Below are 21,967 nucleotides of genomic sequence, written 5' to 3'. Positions count from 1 at the left end.
GCGCATGCTTCAGTTAAAGTTTTATTGAAAGATAATGTATCCGTATTATTCTTCCCTCCACATTGTACGTCTATCATTCAACCTATGGATATGAGAATAGTGCACGAGCTGAAATGCAAGTATAAAGTAGCATTTTTAAAATCTATGTTAAATTTCTTGAACAATGGCAAGACTATTCAAGACTTTTGAAATTTTTTAGCATAAAATCTGCTGTGTGGAGCATCGCAAGATCGTGGGAGGATGTGTCTCCAGATACGTTAAAAAAATGCTTGGCATAATTTATGGCCAGCTAACCATATTTCATGGTGAGGACGATGAAGATGATAACCCGCGAATTTGAAGGTTTTCGGACATCGCAAACTAAAGGTGAAATTTTTCAGTTATTGGATTTTGTAAAGAAATGGGGAAAAGCGGTAATAAATGAAGATGATATGACAGAAGTTTTTCATTACGACGACAATGCCCCAATCATCAATCAATTAACGGACGGCGAAATCTGTAGTATGGTTCTAGATCCAGAAAATACCGCTTCCGATAGTTAAGAAAGTGACAGAGAGGTTATTGAAAACGAAAAAATTTCGATTGACAAGTTAGTCGGTATTCTCGACACAACAATTACAGGACTTGAACAGTGGAACTTTGTAACTGAACACGAAATTATGTCTGTTTATAGAATTAAAGAGAAAGTATTAGCACAAAAAAAAAAAAAAAAAAAAAAAAAACTAAGCAACTTAAACAACTTACATTGAAAGAAATGTTTAATAAAGTAAACAAATAAATATTAAGCTTTTTTTTTTTTTTTTTTTGTAAATTTTGATACCTTTTATTTAGATCATAATTGCTCTTTATTTCATAAATTACGGTTTCATATTCTTAACTGTATAATTTCTGCCTGTCATCTTACCAGATTTAAATTGATGATCTATAATCCGGAAAAAAACCCTAATCTGGAATCGCCGAAGTCCCGACGATTCCGAATTACGGACTTTCTACTGTATTACTAAGAGCTTTTTTGGTAAAAAACCGCTTCCATTTTTTTTTTTCATGCCTGTAAGTGTTTTTTCCTGTACATTAATAGTTTATTTTAAAGTTGATATTTAAAAAATCATGTACATGTCTCTGAAAAATGTTCTTTTTTCCTATAGCAATTAGCATGGGAGGAAGAACAATTAAATGTTCCAGTAGATTTTAGCAAATGCCATATTGACCCTGCTCCCTTTCAGTTAGTCGAAAGAACTTCATTAATGAAGGTAAAAAGTGTTATTTTTTTTTTTAACTGTAACGTTTTGTGAAAAATGAGCTAGATCATTAGAACTGTGAGTGAGTAAGCTATTGGAAAGAAATCTCATTTTCGTTTCCTGCAAGTTTATTATGAACTGCTCAGCGAGTTCTTCATTTTTTGTCACAATATGACAAGCAATGAAATGTTATTTAGTTATTTAATAATGCAAAGATGTATTGTAATCGTGCTTTACTTATATATTTGCATACTAGTAAACAGCTTTTTTTTTTTTTTTTTTTTTAATTCTTTCTTTCAGCGCTCATATGTAAACAAGTTCTTACTACACTTATTTTAAATCTTGTATGATGAAATATTTCTCTTTAAATATGATTTAAAAGATTTTCTTTGTTGTATTTTTGTTTTAATACAATATTGTATGGTCATAGGTGTGTATGTATGTGGTTTAAAACTATATCAACGTTTTTTATTGCTCTAAAGTGTATGTTGGTATAGTTTCAAACACTACTATAAAGCACTAACGTAATTTCAAGTTCACACCCTCCATAAGGAAGAGGCTATGATTTAATAATAAATTTTCAAGTTTGATTTTTTTTTCAAAATTACATTACTTTATATATATAAATGCCCACCTACGAACATTTATAGAGCATGAACTATCGTATTTAACTAATTCAATATTTATATTCAAAGTGCACAACAAACCATACCATTTAGTTATTAGTCTCTAGCACGTTTGCATCGTTCTGGTACTATATCTGAGTATATGCTTCTTCTTTCATGATGCAGTGCGTGGTGTAATTTGATTTGCAACATATGATTGATGCTGCTTATCTAATTTTCTTGAGATACTTAAGAAAGAAGATGGTTTAATAAGTAATTCATCTATACATTTTGCCCTCATGTATTTCATCATAAAGTAATATTTTAGTTTCAGATATATTTTTGAGTATATCTAGAATAACAATATTATAACAGTATTTGTTGCACTAGCTGATACTCATCTCTTCTTAAATGCTATGCAAAGTCAAATATCCTCATGTCCAAAAATTAAGCATCTGATGTAAATACATACGAAAATAGTGGGTTGTAATCTCATTGAAATGTCCCAGTAATAAGGTTAAATGACTCGTTTTAGCACCCATCTTCTTGCGAGGAAAAGCAGCTTCGTGCAGTTCATGAGTTTTCTTTGTTCTGTTTCAGCCTTCGTATATAAGGTGGGGCATCAAAAAGCTGACAATTCGTCGATGTGGTCGATTCGCTATTCGTCGATGTGATGATTCTTCGAAATCCCATATTCATCGATGTGGCCTTTATCTGTGAAGGTTGTGCTTTCTTCCTGCTCTTAGAAATTAGCAGGCTGGCAAATATACTGGACACTAATAAGAATGTGATTTTGGCAGGTGATCTTAATGCCAAGAATAAGGAGTGGTATTGCCGGAAGACGAACAAGAATGGTGAACATCTGATGGAGTTCATTAATAATTACCCTGTCTATTTTATGCTCCGAGTGAGTATACTTTTCTACCGCACAACCCACATCGGGGTGATATTTTGGATTTGTTCCTTTCCACTACTGCCTTGCCTCTCTACTTTGAAGTTATCCAAGAAATGAGCTCCGATCACTGCCCGGTTGTAGCCACTCTTGGCACTACCAAGAACTGGAAGCTTTCCTATGACCTCCTGGATGATAACGCCTCTGAGCCTCTGATACATTCAGTCTCAGCACGCCTATGGATATTGATTTTGCTGTGAATCAGCTCACGATGAAAATCAACGCTGCGTATAATAAGGCTACCAGGAGCATTCCCAAGCAGCACATTGCAGATCGACTTCCTAGCCATATCAGGGAACACATTAAAGACAGGAATAGGCTCAGAAAGAGGTTCCACGTCACCTGGGTTCCGCACACCAAAAGGCAGATTACTAAGCTTAATAAAGAAATCAAAAATTTAATCTCCACGCACCTTTGGGAAGACAAGATCACGAGTTTTAATGAACCTGATAATAACTTTTGGTCTTTTGTGAAAAGGCTCAAGAATACCCCCACTGTTAGCAAGCCAGTCTACACGGAGAACAAGATCGCCCTCACAAATAAGGACAAGGCCCGTCTCCTCGCGGAGCACTTCGAGAAGCAGTTCTGTCCAAATAATTGGCCATGTGATGACAACTTTGTTTAAGATGTCAGCTCTTCTGTTAATGACTGGTTTAATGCCCCCAATGCTCAGAATTCTCTTGAACTTACTTCTCCCCGCGAGATTACGGAAATTATCAAGAAGCTCAAGAACAGGAAAGCGCCCGGATTTGACGATATTAACAACATTGCACTCAAGTGGCTTCCACTCGGTATCATCACTAGATTTACTGGAATACTAAATGCATGCCTTTACAACAGCTACTTCCCCAGACAGTGGAAAAAGGCCAAATTGTCTGGAAAGGACCAGACGAATCCGGAGGGCTATAGGCTTATTAGCTTACTGCCCAGCATGGGCAAGATTTTAGAGAGACTGATTCTTAGTAGAATGCAGCCATACCTTGACAAGTTACCCTTGGAGCAGTTCGGTTTCCGAAAGACCCTATCGACCACGAAGCAGCTCGTGCGTCTCAATGAGTATATTGTGGGCGCCTTGTATAATAAGCAGAAAGTCGCCTAACTCATGCTGAACGTGGCGAAGGCATTCGACCGCGTCTGGCATGAGGGGCTTATCCTCAAGCTAATAGGATTCCAGTTCAGCAAAGAACTCATACTTCTCATCCACTCATTTTTTGTGCAGCTTGGAAAGGACACTTCTGATTGCAAGCGCAACAACGCCGGCGTCTCGCAGGGTTCGATTATCGGGCCCGTGTTATATCTATTTTATGTTGCTGATCTTCCTACTATGAACATGGACCTCAGCTACTACATTGCATGTTACGCAGATGATGCTGCTATTGCAGCCAAGTCCTTCTGCCCGAATCATGCCATCAAAAAGCTTCAGAGACTCATGCCTCAGATCGAGCAGTGGTGTTCGAGGTGGAGAATTGCAATCAATGCGGATAAGTCGAATCTCCTAATTATTAAGAAGAAGCGCACATGGGCGCCAGTCACGGCTCAGCTCAAGCTTTTCAACACTGTTGTGCCGATTGTCACTAAGACCACTTATCTTGGTGTTAAGTATACTTCAGACTTCAAGTGGAAGGAGCACATCAACTATGTTAGGGGAAAAGTGCTCAGAGCTATCCAGAATCTCACGCCTCTTCTTGCTGCAGACTCGAACTTAGACCTAAGGAGAAAGCAGAATATTTATATTACCATTATCAAGCCCGTTTTTGCCTACGTATCGCCTGCATGGTCGGCGGTTCGCACAATTAACCTATGCAAATTGCAGATTACTCAGAATAAGTTCTTACGACGGATTACCCGTGCTCATCGCTATGTCTCCAGTGGTACACTCCATAATGACCTGCAGATCGAGACTGTCGATAAATTTCTCCATAGAATGAACGGCAATTTCTTCAAGAAGGCCCGGACTTGTTCCCACCTGGGACAGCTTAATATTTTCAATTATGAAATTCTCGAAATGGTCTCAGATCTTAGACCCCTTGCGGCCTATCTCACCCGTGACTCAAACTTTCCTACCCAATTTTTGTTACATATTCATGTAAATACTGTTTTTGCTTTATTTATCCTTTATGTATCTTGTATTTCAGTGATATTTTATTGTAACTTTTTCCCATTTATCTTTTAACTTGTATGTATTGTTTAATTTGTCATGCAGTGTATTTATTTATGTTTGCTTAATTTATCATGATCTTGTCTTTGTCTTCAAGTATAGCGCAGACATGACTCTCAGTTAGCCCTCACTACTGCTCCGATTCGTTGTATCCTCCTCTGTCTTTGGCCGTTTTCGGACTGTGACTCCGGGTCATCCCTTTTTTACCCATTTCAGACCTCTAATGTCCGTCATTTTCTAACGTCATGTGCCTTCTTGGCCTTGCTTATCATTGAGCCGGAGACGTCGCGCCTTGCGCGATATTCCGGCAATATTTGTGCGGATAAGGTGCGGATCTTCCTGCTCCTGCTCTTGCTTGGTTGTTGTCACATGACTTTAGTTAGACGTGCCCGCCTCGTACGCTTACCTGCTTCGCTATGCCTAACGAGCACCGCGCTGTTCTCGTAGATCAGTCCTACGCTGATCTGCACTGCTTTGGGCACTCAAAAAATAATCCTGAGGATAAAGAACTCTTTAATGGCACTTAGAACTGTCGATGATCTTCAAACCAATTGAAAGAGGGCAAACCCGTCAAAGCCGCTTTACGAAGGAGTGAAAAAAATCTTCTACGGTATCGTGGATTCCCAGGATATGGATCGTAGTCAGTTTTATGATCCCGATCACGCTAGCAGTTTAGGAAAGGCGACAAGTTTATTATTTTGAACTCATCCGTCGGCAAAATATGAGAAGAAATAAGCTAGCTGCGAAATCGCTGCCTGCTGCCTCAGAATTTAAGAAAGATTTGGTATCGAACTCAAATCCTCATGATGATGGTGGTTGGATCAAGCCGCAGAAAACAGCCAAATTGCCTATTACTCGTACTCCTGAGCCAAGTAATTAACCTATCAATTCCTATGTCAAAGACTGACGCGGATATTTCCACGAATAATAACTTCGATGGGCTGTCTTTAGTGCCACCCCCCCCCCCGGCAGAACCCATGGATGTGAATAAAGAAGTTTCTACGAAAGACGTCTCGCATGAAAACTCTGAGGTTTTCACGCTAGTTATAAAGAAGGAAAGAGTCCCGTCTATCATTTATTTCCGACCGGAGGTGTCATGGAGCAAAATAAGAGGTCTCTTCTCCAAACACGGAGTTATTGAACTTTACGGGAATGCTGACTAGACACAAGATAACCAGCCTGTTTGATTCTGCTGAACATCGGGACCGTGCTCTTGCTATCCTGGTGAAGCATGAAAATTCAATTTAACACTTTTAGAGCAAAGAAGGATATTCCTTTAAAGGTTGTAATCAGAGGTCTCACCGACGATTCTTCCACGGAGGATATTAAGAATGAACTTTGCAGCGAAGAATTCCCTGTGATTAAAGTCTCTCAACTCACTCAGAAAACAGATGGTTCAAAAGTAAAACTTCCCGTTTTCTATGTCTAGCTTCAGACAACCAATGCTGGAAGAAGCATTTATAGAAAGAAAAAGCTACTTGACCTTAAGGTAACTTTTCGTAAATTTAAGAGCAGCAGAAACGCTATGATGTGCTTTCGATGCCAACGATATGGACATGGGCAGCTATTCTGCAACAACTTACCAAGATGTATGAAGTGCGGAAAAGATCATCTTACCTACACGTGTAAATTACAGAAAGATGAAAGGCATACCTGCGTCAACTGTAAATTAGACCATGTAGCGTCGCCCAAAATCTGCGAATTTAGAGAGAAAATTCGCAATACTGAAAATCTAAATAAGCAATCTCATTCAACCAATAGAAGATTCTCCGTTTCTCCTACTAGCAGTTCTCCGTCGAATGAGAAGCGAGCATTCAAAGATAAAAACCCAAATGCGAAATCTTACTCTGATGTTGTGAGGCAAGATGAAAAGGATTTCCTGATGGATGATAATTTTAAAATACTGGTATGCAAATTTATGGAGTTTGCGGAGCAATGCCAAAAGCTGCAGTTCCCCCAAGAGAAGATTTTACTTGCCTTGGGGATCGTCAAAGAGATAATCTGAATGGACATGTAATTTAGTTCACCTTTCGTATGATGATTTACTAAATTTTCTCTTTAGTTTCAGTGGGCTTCGATGTATGGCGTCACGTTGTGACTTAACTCGTGGATCACACATGAACTTTAGCTGTTATGATAATATGACTTCTTATACCTGTGATGTCTTAAATTCTTCTCACCTCAAGACTTTTCCTGCTGGAAACTTACTACGTCCGGAACTTCTACTGTGATGTGCCTTTTTGGCGTATTTGTCATCGAGCAGGACACGTCGCCCCGCGCGAGATATTCCTGTCATACTCATATTGATTGATTGATTGAGTTGGCTATTATTCGTTGTGGGGCAGTGGGCACTAAGAATGGGGTCTTCAATTAAATTTCGCTCCATTCATATCCTACCCTGAAAAATAAACCAAGTCAGGTATATTAACAGTTAAGATAGCAGATGACTTCAGTACCTCTTTTATCGGAAATCCTAGCAACCTGTTTTTCATACCATCATTATAATCAGATTCATTGAAGCGATTGCTGCATATTCGAGCTTCTTTTTTTTTTTTTTTTGGACAATTTCCGCTTTTGGAAACCTGTGCAGCCATTCTTTCCTTACCTGCATGTTTTTGTGCGTTTGTTTCTTTCGTATTACTGCAAGTAGCAACAGCACACGGTACCATTTTTTCAATGGTTTCTCATTACAAGCACTTTCTAAATACAAATTCAATTTAAAAGTATCCTCAGTTATAATTTCCAAATAAAAGAAAATCTCTTTCTCTGAAACTAAGAACTAAAGATCCAATCTTTTGCACTGAAGCTCTGGTCACTAGGCGAGGGGGCGAATTATGGGCCTTATAAGAAATAATCTCTTATAAGGTTCATGGGACGAATCAAGTGACGTCACATAACATCCGGTATGCTCTCCAAGACGGTTCGTGTTGACATTGTTCCCCTCAAGGTGATGACCCAGCCCTCCTTTTTCTTTAGCCCTGCCTCTTGTCTGTATGGTTTCAGATTTTTACATGTTATTATATTTTCTTGTGTCGAATTGCTTGTATTCACATGTTTTGGTTTTTGGACTCGATCTGCTAAAAAATCTAATAATTTTTTATAAAGAAAAAAAAGAATTTAAAGATTTTTAAGCTTGTTAATGGTTTTGATGGCTACAGTTCTGGGATTTTTTTTCACTGATTACTATGTACTGTAGGGATTGGACTGATAAAGAACACAGATTACTTTGATTAATTTCGGAGATTATTTTAGGTATTAAACTTTAATTTGTGCCTTTTGCCTCAACCTCCTGATAATAATGCAATGAAAGATATAAAGTGCTTCTGCCTTTTTCATTTTTGCTTTTAACATTTATTATACCTTTCGTGCAATTTACCACTATTATTTTTGCATATGGTTTTTTCTTATTCAATATAGGATAGATTTTAAACGTATTAATTTAATTTATATGCATATTATACATACATTTTATACAGTATATACTATGTAAGATATAATATAATACGATGGCTGCTTTAAGAATAATTGGCAATCTCAAAATTAAACTATTCTAGATTTAGTGCTCTCCCCCTAAATTCATCTGTTCTCCCAAATTCGAGATCTTTCCATGTTATATAACATTGCTTTTTTAACTGTGATAATTTAGTATGTTGGAGGAATCAGCGTGCAGTCGTCATGGCAGGGGGTTGAATGCGTACTGACGAAGATAACGAAACTGGATTTCGATAAATTAACAATCTTTATTTTCAAGCATATTAGAACAATTCTTCGTAGATAATATACTTCTTGATCATGAGCAGTTACAATATTTTCGTATATACACAGATTAAAATGGATACGACGTTAGTTTAGAAAGAGAGAAAGACAGGCAGAATAGCATAGAGTCGGTAGCGTGGCAGGAGCTAGGAAAAGATTGGCGCAATCAACTTGCGAGCGGTATTTATACTGAAGTAGATGCAATTGTAGAGACAAGCTGTGATTGGTTAATTTTAGTCTTAGTTACCTTTTTCAAGCAATGTTATATAACATGGAAGGATCTCGAATTTGGAAGAACAGAGGAATTTAAGGGGAGAGCACCAAATCTAGAATAGTTTATTTTGAGATTACCAACTATTCTTAAGCAGCTATCGTATTTTGTTATACACATACACAATGTTTCAACATTTTAAGCTTAACTTTTTTGTCATATTCTATTAACGATGTGTCAGAAAGATAAACATTATATTCATTTGCCTAGTTATAGCAGTGGCATCTTATATTTTAGGTCTTTGGGAAAATTAGTGTGCTGGGGCCTCTGCGACAACCACTCGCAGAAATGAAAAGTAAAATAAATGTAATGGATTAGCACGGAGCGTCTATGCTCGTGGGCCGCTGGGCAAATGCTCAGCTAGCGCATGCGACGGCCCTGAATTATAGTATCTAAACGGGAATTATTTCCCACTTAAGTTAAATCTTATTTCATTTCCTTATTCTGATTATCCAATAATATTCATTTATATGTTTATTTGTAGGTACATTCCTTATTTTCTATGCTCGGGCTCAACCATGCGTACGTGACTGCTATTGGACGATTAGTGGGAGTGGTGGCTTTGAAAGAGGTATGTGATTCATGTCTGAGTTAACATACATTACCTGAAATTGAAAATGCAACACCAAGAAGGAGTGGTCAGAAAGTGATGAAACTCGGCAGACAGAGAGGGACCGCAACGAACAATAAGTGAACTTTAGTTCGAAAAGATATGCATAATACAGAGCGAGAACAGCGTCGGCTCAATATATTGTAGGACCACCTTGGACGACGATACATGAAGCAATACGTCTAGGTACAGAGACTACGGATGGTATCCTGAGGAATGACTCTCCATTCCCTGTGAACCATTTGCCACAGTTAAGACTTCTGAACGCGACAATGGCAGGATCTGAAAATGGCGTTCCATCACATCCCAAATGTGTTCGATTGGTGAGAGATCAGAAGAGAACGGAGGCTAGGGAAGCATCTGTATACCTTGCAGAGCACGTTGGTTGATGCGAGCAGTGTGTGATAGGGTGTTAGCTTGCTGATAAAAGGCACTGCCTAAAGGTAGGGGAGTGTCACCGGCCGCAGCACATCATCCACGTATCGTTGGCTTGTGGGTGCGCCACCACTTATCGGCGGGTGCGTCGATCCACGCATGCTGACCTCACTCTGGATGCACCGTCACCATTGGAACTTACCACATTTCATTATTCCAACCAGCCTCGTAACAGCCGTTGCACTATGGACGCGTCCAGGTGTGTGTCAGCTGAAATTTGCCGTATGGACCAACCTGCCCTTTTCAGTCCGATTACCATGCCCCTTGTAAAATCCTCTGACTGCTGGAACTGCTTTGATTGACGACGGTCTGGCATTTTCTGCTGTTATACGCACCTTCTGAGATAAGAACAAATTTTCTGCGGGGATTTCCGTAGCAGAAATAACGGCACGAAATTGGAATATTCTGCAAGTTCCTTCTCCTTGCGTCTATCCTGAAATTTGCATAATTTTTGGGCCACTCGTTCTTGGTGTTGCATTTTCAATGTCGGGTAGTGTATATGAAAACACTACACTCAAACTGTCATTTTTACAGTTTTTTAAAACAGAAAATTTTTCTAGTTATTGTTATTTCTTTTTTTAGTGTCTTATATAAAATATTAAATTACATAATGAAAATCCAGAACAAACTAGAAAATTATAGAAATCAGATAATAAACTAAAACCTGCTCTTAATCATGTTTTAGGCAGTTTTATGATTTTAATGTTAGCGATGATGCTCAATCCGAGGTACACGACTGGTAAGTTGAAACTATATTATTCTGTGGGCAGACGTAAGCCAGTCGGAACTTTCTATCTTTTTCTAGTTTTTAAAAATATAAATAGTTTAATTTGTAATAAATTGGTGGTCATGAAAGTGTGAACGTTTTGACAGTGTTCACTGATAGCATCTCATTGCTGTTATTGAGCATTATATGATGTTAACACATTGCTTCTCATTTTAAAAATTTGAAAAAAATAAAATGAATAAAAGTAAATAGAAAAATAATTATGCAAAGACTGCAAACAATTGAATCTTTCGAAAGCTGAAAAAGGGAATCCCAAATTAGGGAAACTATGCAACGAATAGCAATCGTGGATAACTAAAACTGAAATGAATTAATGGCAAATTACAGAGAGTTCATAAAATAGCTGCATAATATGGCTACCAAAACAAGTTTTACGTAACTGAATGTCTATTAATAAGTAATCATACCAAGATTGGCTTTGGCTTGAACAAGTTGAGTAGTACACATGTAAATCTTTAATCCAAGAATTAAAACTGGTTTTTAAATAGGAATTTATGTAAAATTTTGGGTCATTAACTCAAAATCTCCCATTTTGTGAAAAGCGAATCCTTGACTTTACATTAGATATTATAAGTCCTTGTGTTTTGCATTATTTCTGTATCCAATATATCCATGTAATAATGCATTTTAATTATTGTAGCACAATAAGCACTAAATTTTAATGTATGTATCTGTTATTTTATCTAGTTAAGAAAAGCTATCGAGAATATGCAAGGAGGAAATTTTGTACGGAATGCACCTCTGTCATTTGAAACTATGAGCATTTTAAATAATGCATATGGAAATTCAGATTATCCTTCTGAACCTCCATCGGAAGCAGCTTCTGAAGTTGAAACTCCATCAGAATCTGAAGAAGTTCCAGGACGCAGTAGGTTTGTTTTCAATTTTAAAAATATCCAGAGGACTAGTCAGACGTCACCAGTTTGATCTATTCATGTCAGCCATTGCTGTTGTACATATTTGTTCTCTATGGCTGTTAAAGGCAAAACACTCTGACATGATTCTTTACATCATGTTAAATGGTCTTTCAGAAATGTTGCACAAAATTCAAAGTAATTTGAGGGGGGGGATCTTGTATCATTTACATAGCTGTTGTATACATGACGTTGTTACCACTCTGATACCACTTACTCTTCAAAAATTATTCATTAATGCAAATTATGAAGAAGTATTTTACTATTGTACTAAGTATTGATAATGTGAGTTTTCTGATCCAACCACATCATACACTATTTTGTTCATATATTTGAAATGCAGTTTAGACTTTTATGTATTTTTGAAGTGTTACTTATGCTATTCTTCTTGATGATGTTTATAAATTTACCTATTTAATTAGACTCATATTTTAACTGTAAAGTTTATAGAATTAATAGCATTAAATAAACATGGAACTGGAATTTATTAATTTCAAAGTGATATTACTGAAAGAAATATAAGTGTACTTGATATGTGGTTACCGCCTCATCCGTGACCATGAGCGCAAACACGTATGCGCCATTCGGACCGAATTATTCTCAAAATATGGTGGAAGGATGGGGACTTTCTTTTCCTCGAGCATATAAATTCTCTCTTTCCGGAGGTCTTCATGTGACCTTTGACGTCGCAGCAAGTAATAACGCCCCTTTTGGACGAGTCTATGTGTTTTGGTAGAATGCCAGCCAAGGTTACATTTGAGACGGTCAAACTATACCAAGACGCAGTCTAATGTAAACACTTTTGTCACTATACAAGCCCAACTCGAATTACAAAAAAAGAAGGTGCAATTAATTATACTCGATTTTAAGCAATGAAATATAACTGAAATGTTAGTTATTATGCTCAGTATCATTATATGTTTTCCATCATTTCAGGCTTGTTATACATACTAAAGTTGTCAAATGAAATTTAAAAACTATAAATGGAAGAGTATTGTGTAGCAGAATGGAGAAACAACTCACGAGTTATCATCTAAGTTTCATATTTGTTTATATATTCATGAAAGATTTTCTTTTGTGTTCATGGTGTGTTATATATTTTCAAGTTATATACATTCCTTGCATATTTACTGAGAATCATAATTTCCAGTTGAGGGCGAATTTTATGACATGGTTTTAATGTATTATATAGATATGTATCGGCAACTTTATATGTATAGCTCTTCTGATTGAAATTAATTTTTAATTAATTGTGGGGAGTTAAGTATTTTAAACTTAATTTAGAGAAAGTAGTATTCGAGATGAAATATTAGGAAGTGATACTGAAGTTGAGAAATTATCTATAATATATAACATAGTATTTTAATAAAGAAAAATTCTTTTTAGCTGAAATTGAGATTATTTTTTATTTTTTTATTTATTTTAACATTATTGAAAATTCTACGAAGTTAAAAAAAACTACCAGAAAGATAACCGTGCCAAACCTTTTATGATTTTACTTTTATGTGTTGTGGAATATATTATTTACTGGCATTTACTTAAAATTTATTGCATGAATCTTAATCAGATTTTTCGACATTGTAACGAGCATTTAATTTCAGGAAAGTATTTTAATAAGAGTTGTGTATTTGAAATGAATATGTTGGCAATTTCTGATAGATGTTTTAAAAATTAAATATAATGAATTAATTTTATTGTATAATAAATTATTATAATACATTAAATGTATGATCATAACTACTTAGTTGTAATGTTTGGTGTAAAAGTGTGTGATTTTGTTTTGTATTTTAGTGTAAAATAATTATGCATTTTAACTGTGTTGTTGTATCAACTGAATTATAGCTATAAAGATGTGAAAATATTTATTTAACTTGGACTTATTTTCTGAAATTTTTACTATGCAATTCACATATTTTATAATAACAATGTGAAGTATTAAAATACTTGTTGTTGCACTTCATTGAGAATTTTATTTTTATATTTTGTATGTACCATAGAATCTGCATAATAATACATATCATAAAATTTCTGAGATATCTGTTTAAAAATATATAAATTATTCAATGGCAACACTAAGTCTCTTAATTTATGTAGTAATCTATGAATTAGAGTATTTACCTCTTTGTAATTTTTATATTCATTTGCAAATTGTGTGTTAAAGCTACATACAATAATTATTATACATTATAATTCCTTATGATGATATTTTAAGTTTAATTTTTATAGTAAATTCCTGCTGTGAGAGACTCTGCCATATGTTTATGATTTAGTTATTTTATGGAAGGTTATATAAATGAATGTGCTTCACATTTTGAAATACTCTTATAATGTGTAGGATTCTGTAATCGTAAAAACTTGAAAAATTTAAGAGCAATTTTATCAGCACTGGTTGTCTACTTGAATAAGATGTAACTAGTAACAAACTTTCTTTGCAGATTTTTTAATGCTGTCATGCTGTCACTCTATTTTTTGATAATAGGATCACAATTTTTAACCTTATCGAGCAATCACCTATAAATGAAATTTTGTTTTCTACCTTTGTATACGGACATTTCTTAAAACCATATTTTTTTATGTTTACCCCTGGAATGCATTTCCCTTCATTATAATTGAATGCTGCACTTGATTTTTCATAGCTGATGTTGAAATGGTTTGTTGAGAATTAAGTTGCATATAAAACTATGAAACATATTTGTTATTTTTTTTAAGAAGAAAATGTCCATACCAAACTTTCTTTGCAGATTTTTTAATGTAGTATTGGTTTAATTTGTTATTTCAACTGCAAGTAAAGATTTCTGTAAGATCTCAACATCTGTAAAATTTCGTAATATTTGAAATATTTTAATAGTATGTCTCATGCATATTCTATACTCTAATATTTTACTAATCTGCTAGAGACGGCAAAGTATTATTGTTGGATTTGAAATAATTTATTCAAATATTTTTCATGCCTTGAGAAACTATTTTTAAAAAGGCATGCAGATGAGGTCTATCAATAATTTCCAATCATACTTAGACATGTGAAGTGCAGTACCTTTGCCAAAGAACAAAAGTTCAATTGAAAATGTCATTTGAGTGTTATTATTTAGATGAAAAAGGAACATGCGAATATAAAATTTAAATTAGGCCAAAAAAAAAGACAACCTTAATTTGGTGTTATGAACTGTTATTGCAAACCATTAGGAGGCGCTTCAGGCATTCTGTTTCCACAGAAGTTTGGATTTCTGCATGAACAAGAAGTGCAGTAATGAAGGTTTAGGCCTAATAATTCGAAGGAGTACGTCTAACAATTCATCTTGTAAAATACTGTATAACGGTAAATGGATTATGTGTGTTAAAACCAAATTCAGTGTTCATGTGAACATAACTTTACCTTTAGAATGGATACTTCATACCTAAACGAAATGACACAGTACCGTAGTTATAAAAGGTGTAGATTTTGAATAAAATTATATTAATTTCGTGGGAAGACAAAAACAAGCACTTCTTCAGGATCAAAAATCTACATCAAGCTAAGGTTGTTTTCTTGCCTAAATTTCAATGTCATATATATGTTACTATCTCATTATGGTTCCATCATTTCATGCTTAAATATTTTTATGTCAATCTGTTTTTTATCAGGGCTTTGTATAATACATCATTATTAAGATCAGCCTCTTAGATTGATCGTAATAATAATTGGACCAAAATGAGCATGAAACGTGTCTAGTATCCTTTTCCTGTATACATAACACAAGAAATAAGGTGAAACATTATATGAAATTTTAGCCACTGTGTTTATAATTGTGATAGTGCCAGTGCTCACCAATGACGGGAACACACATTACCAAAACCACTGTGGTATTTGCCTTATGACCTCATTGTTTATGCCTCAGCTCTGGCTGAAGTAGCTTCTGGTATAACATTCCATGATATATCTCTTTCCATCCTTCTGTGTACAAAATTCAATAAAACATTTGTTTTAAAATGTGTTATTTTCTAGTTCTTATAATCCACCTTTATGCTTAGGAAGAGATTTGTGCAGATACAGATTCAAAATATAAGCTTTGAAAATGATTGTTCTATTAGAGCAGTATTTTCTATTAATTCTAAAAATGTAATTTAATTTTGCAATAACCATTTGATTTGAAACTTTAAATAAGTCTGCTTGCTGGTAATTGAATCAGAATTTATGAAGGCAAAAAAACTGTAATATGTTTAAGAACATATTAACCAACAAACAAAACAAAACAAAAATTGCCAACCAAACAAAGGCATCTAATGTTAATAATATAGAAAGAATAATTGATACAGCACTAAAGATAAAGTGCATCAAATGCTAATGCAAAGGACATGAAATAAGATTATTCTTTTTCAAAGTTCAGCTAAATTTGCAAGAGTTTTTGATTTCAGAATTGAGAGAGCTTACGTAAAAACTTGTTCATGTTTGGAATTATACCGGATTGTAGGATCTGTCGCACGCATAACAGAGAGAACTTACATGAAATCCTCTTCATTGACCCTTTAAGTGCTTGTACATGCTTAACCTCTCTTCAGTAACCCATTAACTGCTGAAGATATCTATAATGGTCCATAACTTTTCTTGAAAAAGACACAGGTATTTATAGCAAATAGGAACCAAAATGCTGGAAAGTAGTTAGACCGTTTTCAGGTAGAAACTTAAAAATTCCCAAGAAATTATTTAGACCTGTTCAAACGCCACTTTCTCAAGTTTCTTTCAGCCTCGTATTTCTGCGGGCATTACGTAATTGACATAGAGCCCCTTACAGCTTCAGTAGTAGGATATCTTATTGTGAACCCACCGACAGATGCAACAGGGCTGAATCTTTTAATGACTGTGAACTCTGGATAGAAGCGGATTTTATATGAAATCCTGTTAGTAATAGTTTGATTCCAAAGAGAATAAAAAAGTAATATTTTGTTATTAGGTACATTAAATTTGCTAGTCACATGCCAAATGATTTCTTATTTAACATTTAAAATGTTCAACCAACTATAAACTAGTGAGAAAACGAATTAGAAGAAGGCCCAGGTTTTCATGGTTGGACCGACAGTGACTTTAATATTCTTAAAATTACACCCGAGGGAAAATTCTAATCAAATGGGAAGCCGAACATAAGGAGGTTCCAAAGAACATCATAGCTTACCCTGGGCTATCATACCAACGGATGAAATAATAAATTTTAGAAGTTGAACAAAAAACTGTAAACAAAATCGTATTCGTTTCATCTGCGACTGAAATTTAAATCAGTGCCATGTGGTTCATAAATTATTTGTAGTGATACTATTTAAATTAAGATGTGTCGTAAAATAATACGCAAAATTTATTACTAACTATTTATTTCCCCCATCGTGTTTATGTAATATTGTTTTAATACATGTAGTCTTCATTTTTATTTCCGTTTTTGCACTTTAAATACCGTAGAATACAAATAAAAAAGCAAGGTTTTAAAAAACATACTTGGATTCCTGTGTTTGCATGTACTATTGAATGGGTATTCTGAGCTAGAATTTGCAAATAAGCACTAACTGCATATATTTGAAAACCTATTTGAAGCACGGAAAGTATTGAAGAATTGCAGTGAAACTTAAAGTGGGAGCGAAGATAAAGGAGTTCATCATCTTTAAAGTCAAAAATTGGTATCGCAGCGGCATTCAGGATCTAGCTGAAAGATGGCTTAAGACGGTGCAACAAGCTAACTCTATCGTTTGCAATGGTACTATGGTTTTGAATGCTAAGCGCTTTCGCTGTGAAATTACATAGTAAGAAATAGAGTAATCAAATACTACAGAACTTTTGGATTACATTATTTGACTTATGCAAAGCACATGAACTGTATCAGTTAACCCATCCTCAATTTGACCGAGCCCCAAGGAATGGAATTCGAAGGCTCCTTAGGGCTCTTCGCCTGCCTCCAAATTCTTGAAAATGTAACAGTTTTTATTTACTACCCTTCATTCGACGAAGAGTATAAGGTGCAAAAAGCTAAACTTAAGGAATTCAAAAAAGGTCTTTTCAGATCTAGAGAAACATTTAAGTTAGCTTTGCATTATATAATCTTATGGAAGACATGTTCTTTAAGACCCAAAGGCCCCACCCAAGGCTTTCCCACCCAAAGGCTGATTGGCTAGAAAAAGGTGTCCAGCTGAGCATACCAAGTTGGGGACATATTTGCTGTCCATTACATTTAGTACATTTGTACAGATTCCACTGCAGGAGCATTAGGATTTTTGGAATGGGATTTCTTGAAACATTCACTTAGCTGTCGCTCTTCCGGTGATAGTTTTATTTACTCTGTTCCCATTTCCATTTATAGTTTTCAGCATTTTGAAGATAACTGTAAAGATGTTTTTAACTGTGTCCCTTTGAGGTTAGCTGCTGATGCCGAACTTCAGCTATTCGGCCTTGTGAGAAATAATGCTGCCTTCCATTCCGCCAGATTTTTTAGTAAAAGAATGTCTTTGTGTGCTCTCTGTCAGGTCGCATCATAGGCATAAATGAAATTCAGTCTCGAAGCGGGAAAAAAAAAAAAAAAAAAAAAAAAATCTCAGTAATGCAGACGTAATAGAAGCAAGAGATACTTCAATCTAAATCAGATTTATCGGCTGCACACAGCAAACCCAAGTTTACAATATAAATATAATCTAAAGTAAGCGGCTAGCACAAATATTCAGCTACAGAGCTACTTACAATCAGTAAAACATCCTAGTGCGCTCATTCAAAAATGCATTTAACCTTGTGTTCAGCCAGAGAGCCTAACTAACCAGTTAATATTACTTGAGCCTAGCTTTTAAATTTTTCGCCCAGCTAGCTTTTCTTGCCATTACATTTTTAATTTCAATAAATTTAATTTTCAATTTTTCTACACGTAGTTACAACTAGTTTTACAAAAATACAACACACTTTACATTCAGAAACATACATATTACATTAAACACAGTTATAAATATATACAAGTTTTCAGTTTTCTTATATCCAAATAGTGCAAAGTTGTTACTAAAAAATTCCATCTCGCCAAATAGCATAAAACAGTCTCTTGACTAAACAGGATAGTTCTGGCCACGAAAGAAAAATTTTCAGCTTCTTGCTGAAACAATTAAGGGAAAAAAACCTCACTTGGAAGCCCAAAATTCAGATAAATCTTAGCAACTTGGTTGACATTTCGACATAACAGCACTGAATACTTGAAAATAAAATAAAAAAAATTAAAAAAAAAAAAAAAAATCTGAGAGCTTTCAGATTTTACATTACGCCCAAAGAGGCTTTCTTTTAACTTTCTGTGGGTTACCTTTATTTATTAAATATATTCTTCGCTCTTAAACCATAAAATTCAGTTCAAAAGCAGTATCTCAAAATAATTTTAAAATGAGCTTATCTTTAGAATTTCCGATACACAGCCCTGGAGATAAATTTATTTTTTTTTTTTGTTCAGTGTTGCGCTTTGAAATCGTTGAGTTTGTTAAACCAAAATTTGTTAAAATTTTACAAAATATGAAATAGATAATAAAACAAATTCCAAATTTGAGCTTCCAGCTTCCCATATTCAGGTGGAAACCTACGTTTTTCAATATCTGATGGCTCTATGTACCGTCGTTTTATCACCAATGGGAGAAACATACATACATTTAATGCAGATTCTTCATTATTTAATTTCTTTAAATATGATACAGGGCTGTAATATTTGGTGGCAACAGTTGGAAAAGTGAACCTACATTTAAAGTTTTCAACGCAAAATACCAAAACGGAATTAATAGCCCTTTTGGGCTAATGCCTTTTCGACTAAAAATTACTTATCTTTTCGAATTGGCGTATTCCGTCATTAATTTCTGCACAAACTGGTTCGATGATGGGAATGTTCTTGTTGTGGCCAGCTTTTGAGAACTTGCCGGCCGTTGCTTCTCAGGTTGAGGGCCAACTCTCTCTTCCCACTTCTGTTTTAGTCTTCTTCACTTTTTCTGAAGAAGGTATTATTCGGAGATGGTCTCTTTCTCCCCTCGGGACTTATCATCCAGTGTCTCTGCTGGAGTACTGTACGTTTCGCGTCTCGCTCCATGTCCTCAACTCTCCGTCGCTTTTCGCAAAACCTTCTTGGCTCTTTCGCCGAACGTTGTAGATTCCTTCCCGCTGACAGCTGCTGGTACACTGGCTGTTCGATGACCTGCTCTGAGGTTTGTTCTAATCTTTTTTTTTTTTTTTCCTTGATGCTAGCTGCGTTACAGGGCTTCCTAACTTCAGTCCCCCTTTTTTTTGGGGGGGGGCTTCTGATCTGTGTTGGTCTTGTGCCTTTTCTGCTACTTGGCTGGAATTCTATTTGCTCTCCTCTTAGTGACCACTTCGGCCCACCAGCGGCCGAGCGGTAAAGTCGCTGAACACTGGTAGTTCGGTCCGAGGTTCGAATCCCGCGAACAGGCTGGCTGCATGGGCGTTTTCGTAGTTTTCCCCCATGCGTAACGTGTATACGAGCCAGTTTCCCTTAGATAGTCCTCCACGAAGGCATCCCTTCCCTTAGGCGGATAGTCCTCGAGGCTTAGCCATAATTACACACACACACTTAGTGACCACTTCTGGTAACTGTGCCCGGGCTGGAGTTGGCTATTTTTGGCTCGCAGCTTATTTCCATCGGCATTACTGGAACTCTGCAATAAGTCTTTAAGAAGCTTCATATCAGAACGAAAGAACTTCACAACATTTGCTTCGGGAGCATACCCAGGCAGCATGCATTCGTAAATTGCACGAGAAAAATACGTGCAATTTACGAATGGCCTTTCGTATAAAAAACGTTCAAGTTGAACGTAAAAATATCATAAAAAGTGTCCAGTGGCAATTACTAAATATTTACGTATATTTTTACGTTTTACTATACGTAACTTTTACGTAAAATTTAGGTATATTTATGCGAGAGACTACTGTTCATTCGCAACTTTTACGTATAATATACATAAATTTCAGGGATTTACGTATATTTTTAGTAAAAATTTACGTATATTTATCGCATATACGTAAATCTAAATTTTTTTGTTTCACGTATGCGTATATATTTAGTAAAAATTTACGCAAATTTCCCCGATTTTTTACTGTATATAAACGTGTATATTAGGTCAAAATTAAGGTAGATATTCCCCGTATTTAAAACGTATATATTATCCCGTACAAAAACGTATATATTTGATAGAAATTAACATATATATTTCCCGTAATTTACGGTACAAAAACGTATATATTTGATAGTAATTGACCTAAATCTTCCCTATGTTTTCTTTGCATATGCGAATGACTGGTAAAAATTTAATCCGATGTATTCTCCATTTTACTGTGTATAAATGCACATTTTTTGGTAAAAAATTTCCATAAATCTCCAATAACCTTTTCACTGCATTTTTCATAAAATGTACTTAATTTAATCTCATATTTTTTTTATATTAATCTATGCAAAAACTTTCTGTATGCTATGATTAAAAGGTAAAATAATTTTTATATCAAATTCTTACATATCTGCCTTTTTATGTACAGCAATTAAATGCACTAGTAAATGCAAAAATAAATAAATAAATAAATTTCTATTAAAAAATTACGTAACACTTAAAGGCTGAAAATGACTTTTAATATTTCATTTCAAAGTGACTACAAAATATGCAATAAATTTCGTAAACATCAATTCTGTGTTTTAAATCAATTAATGCTATCGTTCATTTGCATTTTTGTTTACTATATTCATTTCATAAATTTAAATTTAGTAAACAACTGTAGCAAACAGTTGTTTACTAAATAACACTTAAATAAATTATCTGCTTTTCCGAAGGACATTTTCTTATGCCATGTAAATGAACGATAGCATTAATTGATTTAAAACATAGAACTCCGGTTTACAAATTTATTGCATATTTTGTAGTCACTTTGAAATGAAATATTAAAAGTGATTTTCAGCCTTTTAGTGTTATGTAATTTTTGCATAGAAATTAATTTTTTTGCATTTAAATTTTCCAGTTATATATATTCCATATTGCTGTACATACCTAAAAGGTGGATATGTAAAAATTTGATATTAAATTAATTTTATCTTTTAATCATAATATGCAGAACATTTTTGCATAGATTTATATAAAAAATAAGAGATTAAAATAAGCACATTTTACGAAAAATGCAGTAAATAGGTAATTGGAGATTTATGCAAATTTTTTACCAAAAATGTGCACTTATACACAGTAAAGAGAAGACATCAGACTAAATTTTTACCAAAGTC

General features: G+C 34.8%; 1 protein-coding gene across 1 annotated transcript in view; it reads left to right on the top strand.

Moving 5' to 3' along the window:
* Window positions 1–21,967, top strand: part of LOC118184277 (chloride channel protein 2-like) — a 266,024-nt gene that overhangs the window by 183,253 nt on the left and 60,804 nt on the right. Inside the window, exons 23-25 of the mRNA XM_085809271.1 lie at window positions 1,146–1,250; window positions 9,465–9,551; window positions 11,500–11,680. Coding sequence (XP_085665397.1) covers window positions 1,146–1,250; window positions 9,465–9,551; window positions 11,500–11,680 — 373 coding nt within the window. The remainder of the gene's footprint in view (window positions 1–1,145; window positions 1,251–9,464; window positions 9,552–11,499; window positions 11,681–21,967) is intronic.

The sequence above is a fragment of the Stegodyphus dumicola genome, chromosome X2 (assembly GCF_044657685.1).
Source record: "Stegodyphus dumicola isolate Sdum_Otavi_A_Nest chromosome X2, ASM4465768v1".
Taxonomy (NCBI): domain Eukaryota; kingdom Metazoa; phylum Arthropoda; class Arachnida; order Araneae; family Eresidae; genus Stegodyphus; species Stegodyphus dumicola.
The sequence above is the reverse complement of the archived record's forward strand: the minus strand, read 5'-3'. Positions and strand labels throughout refer to the sequence as shown.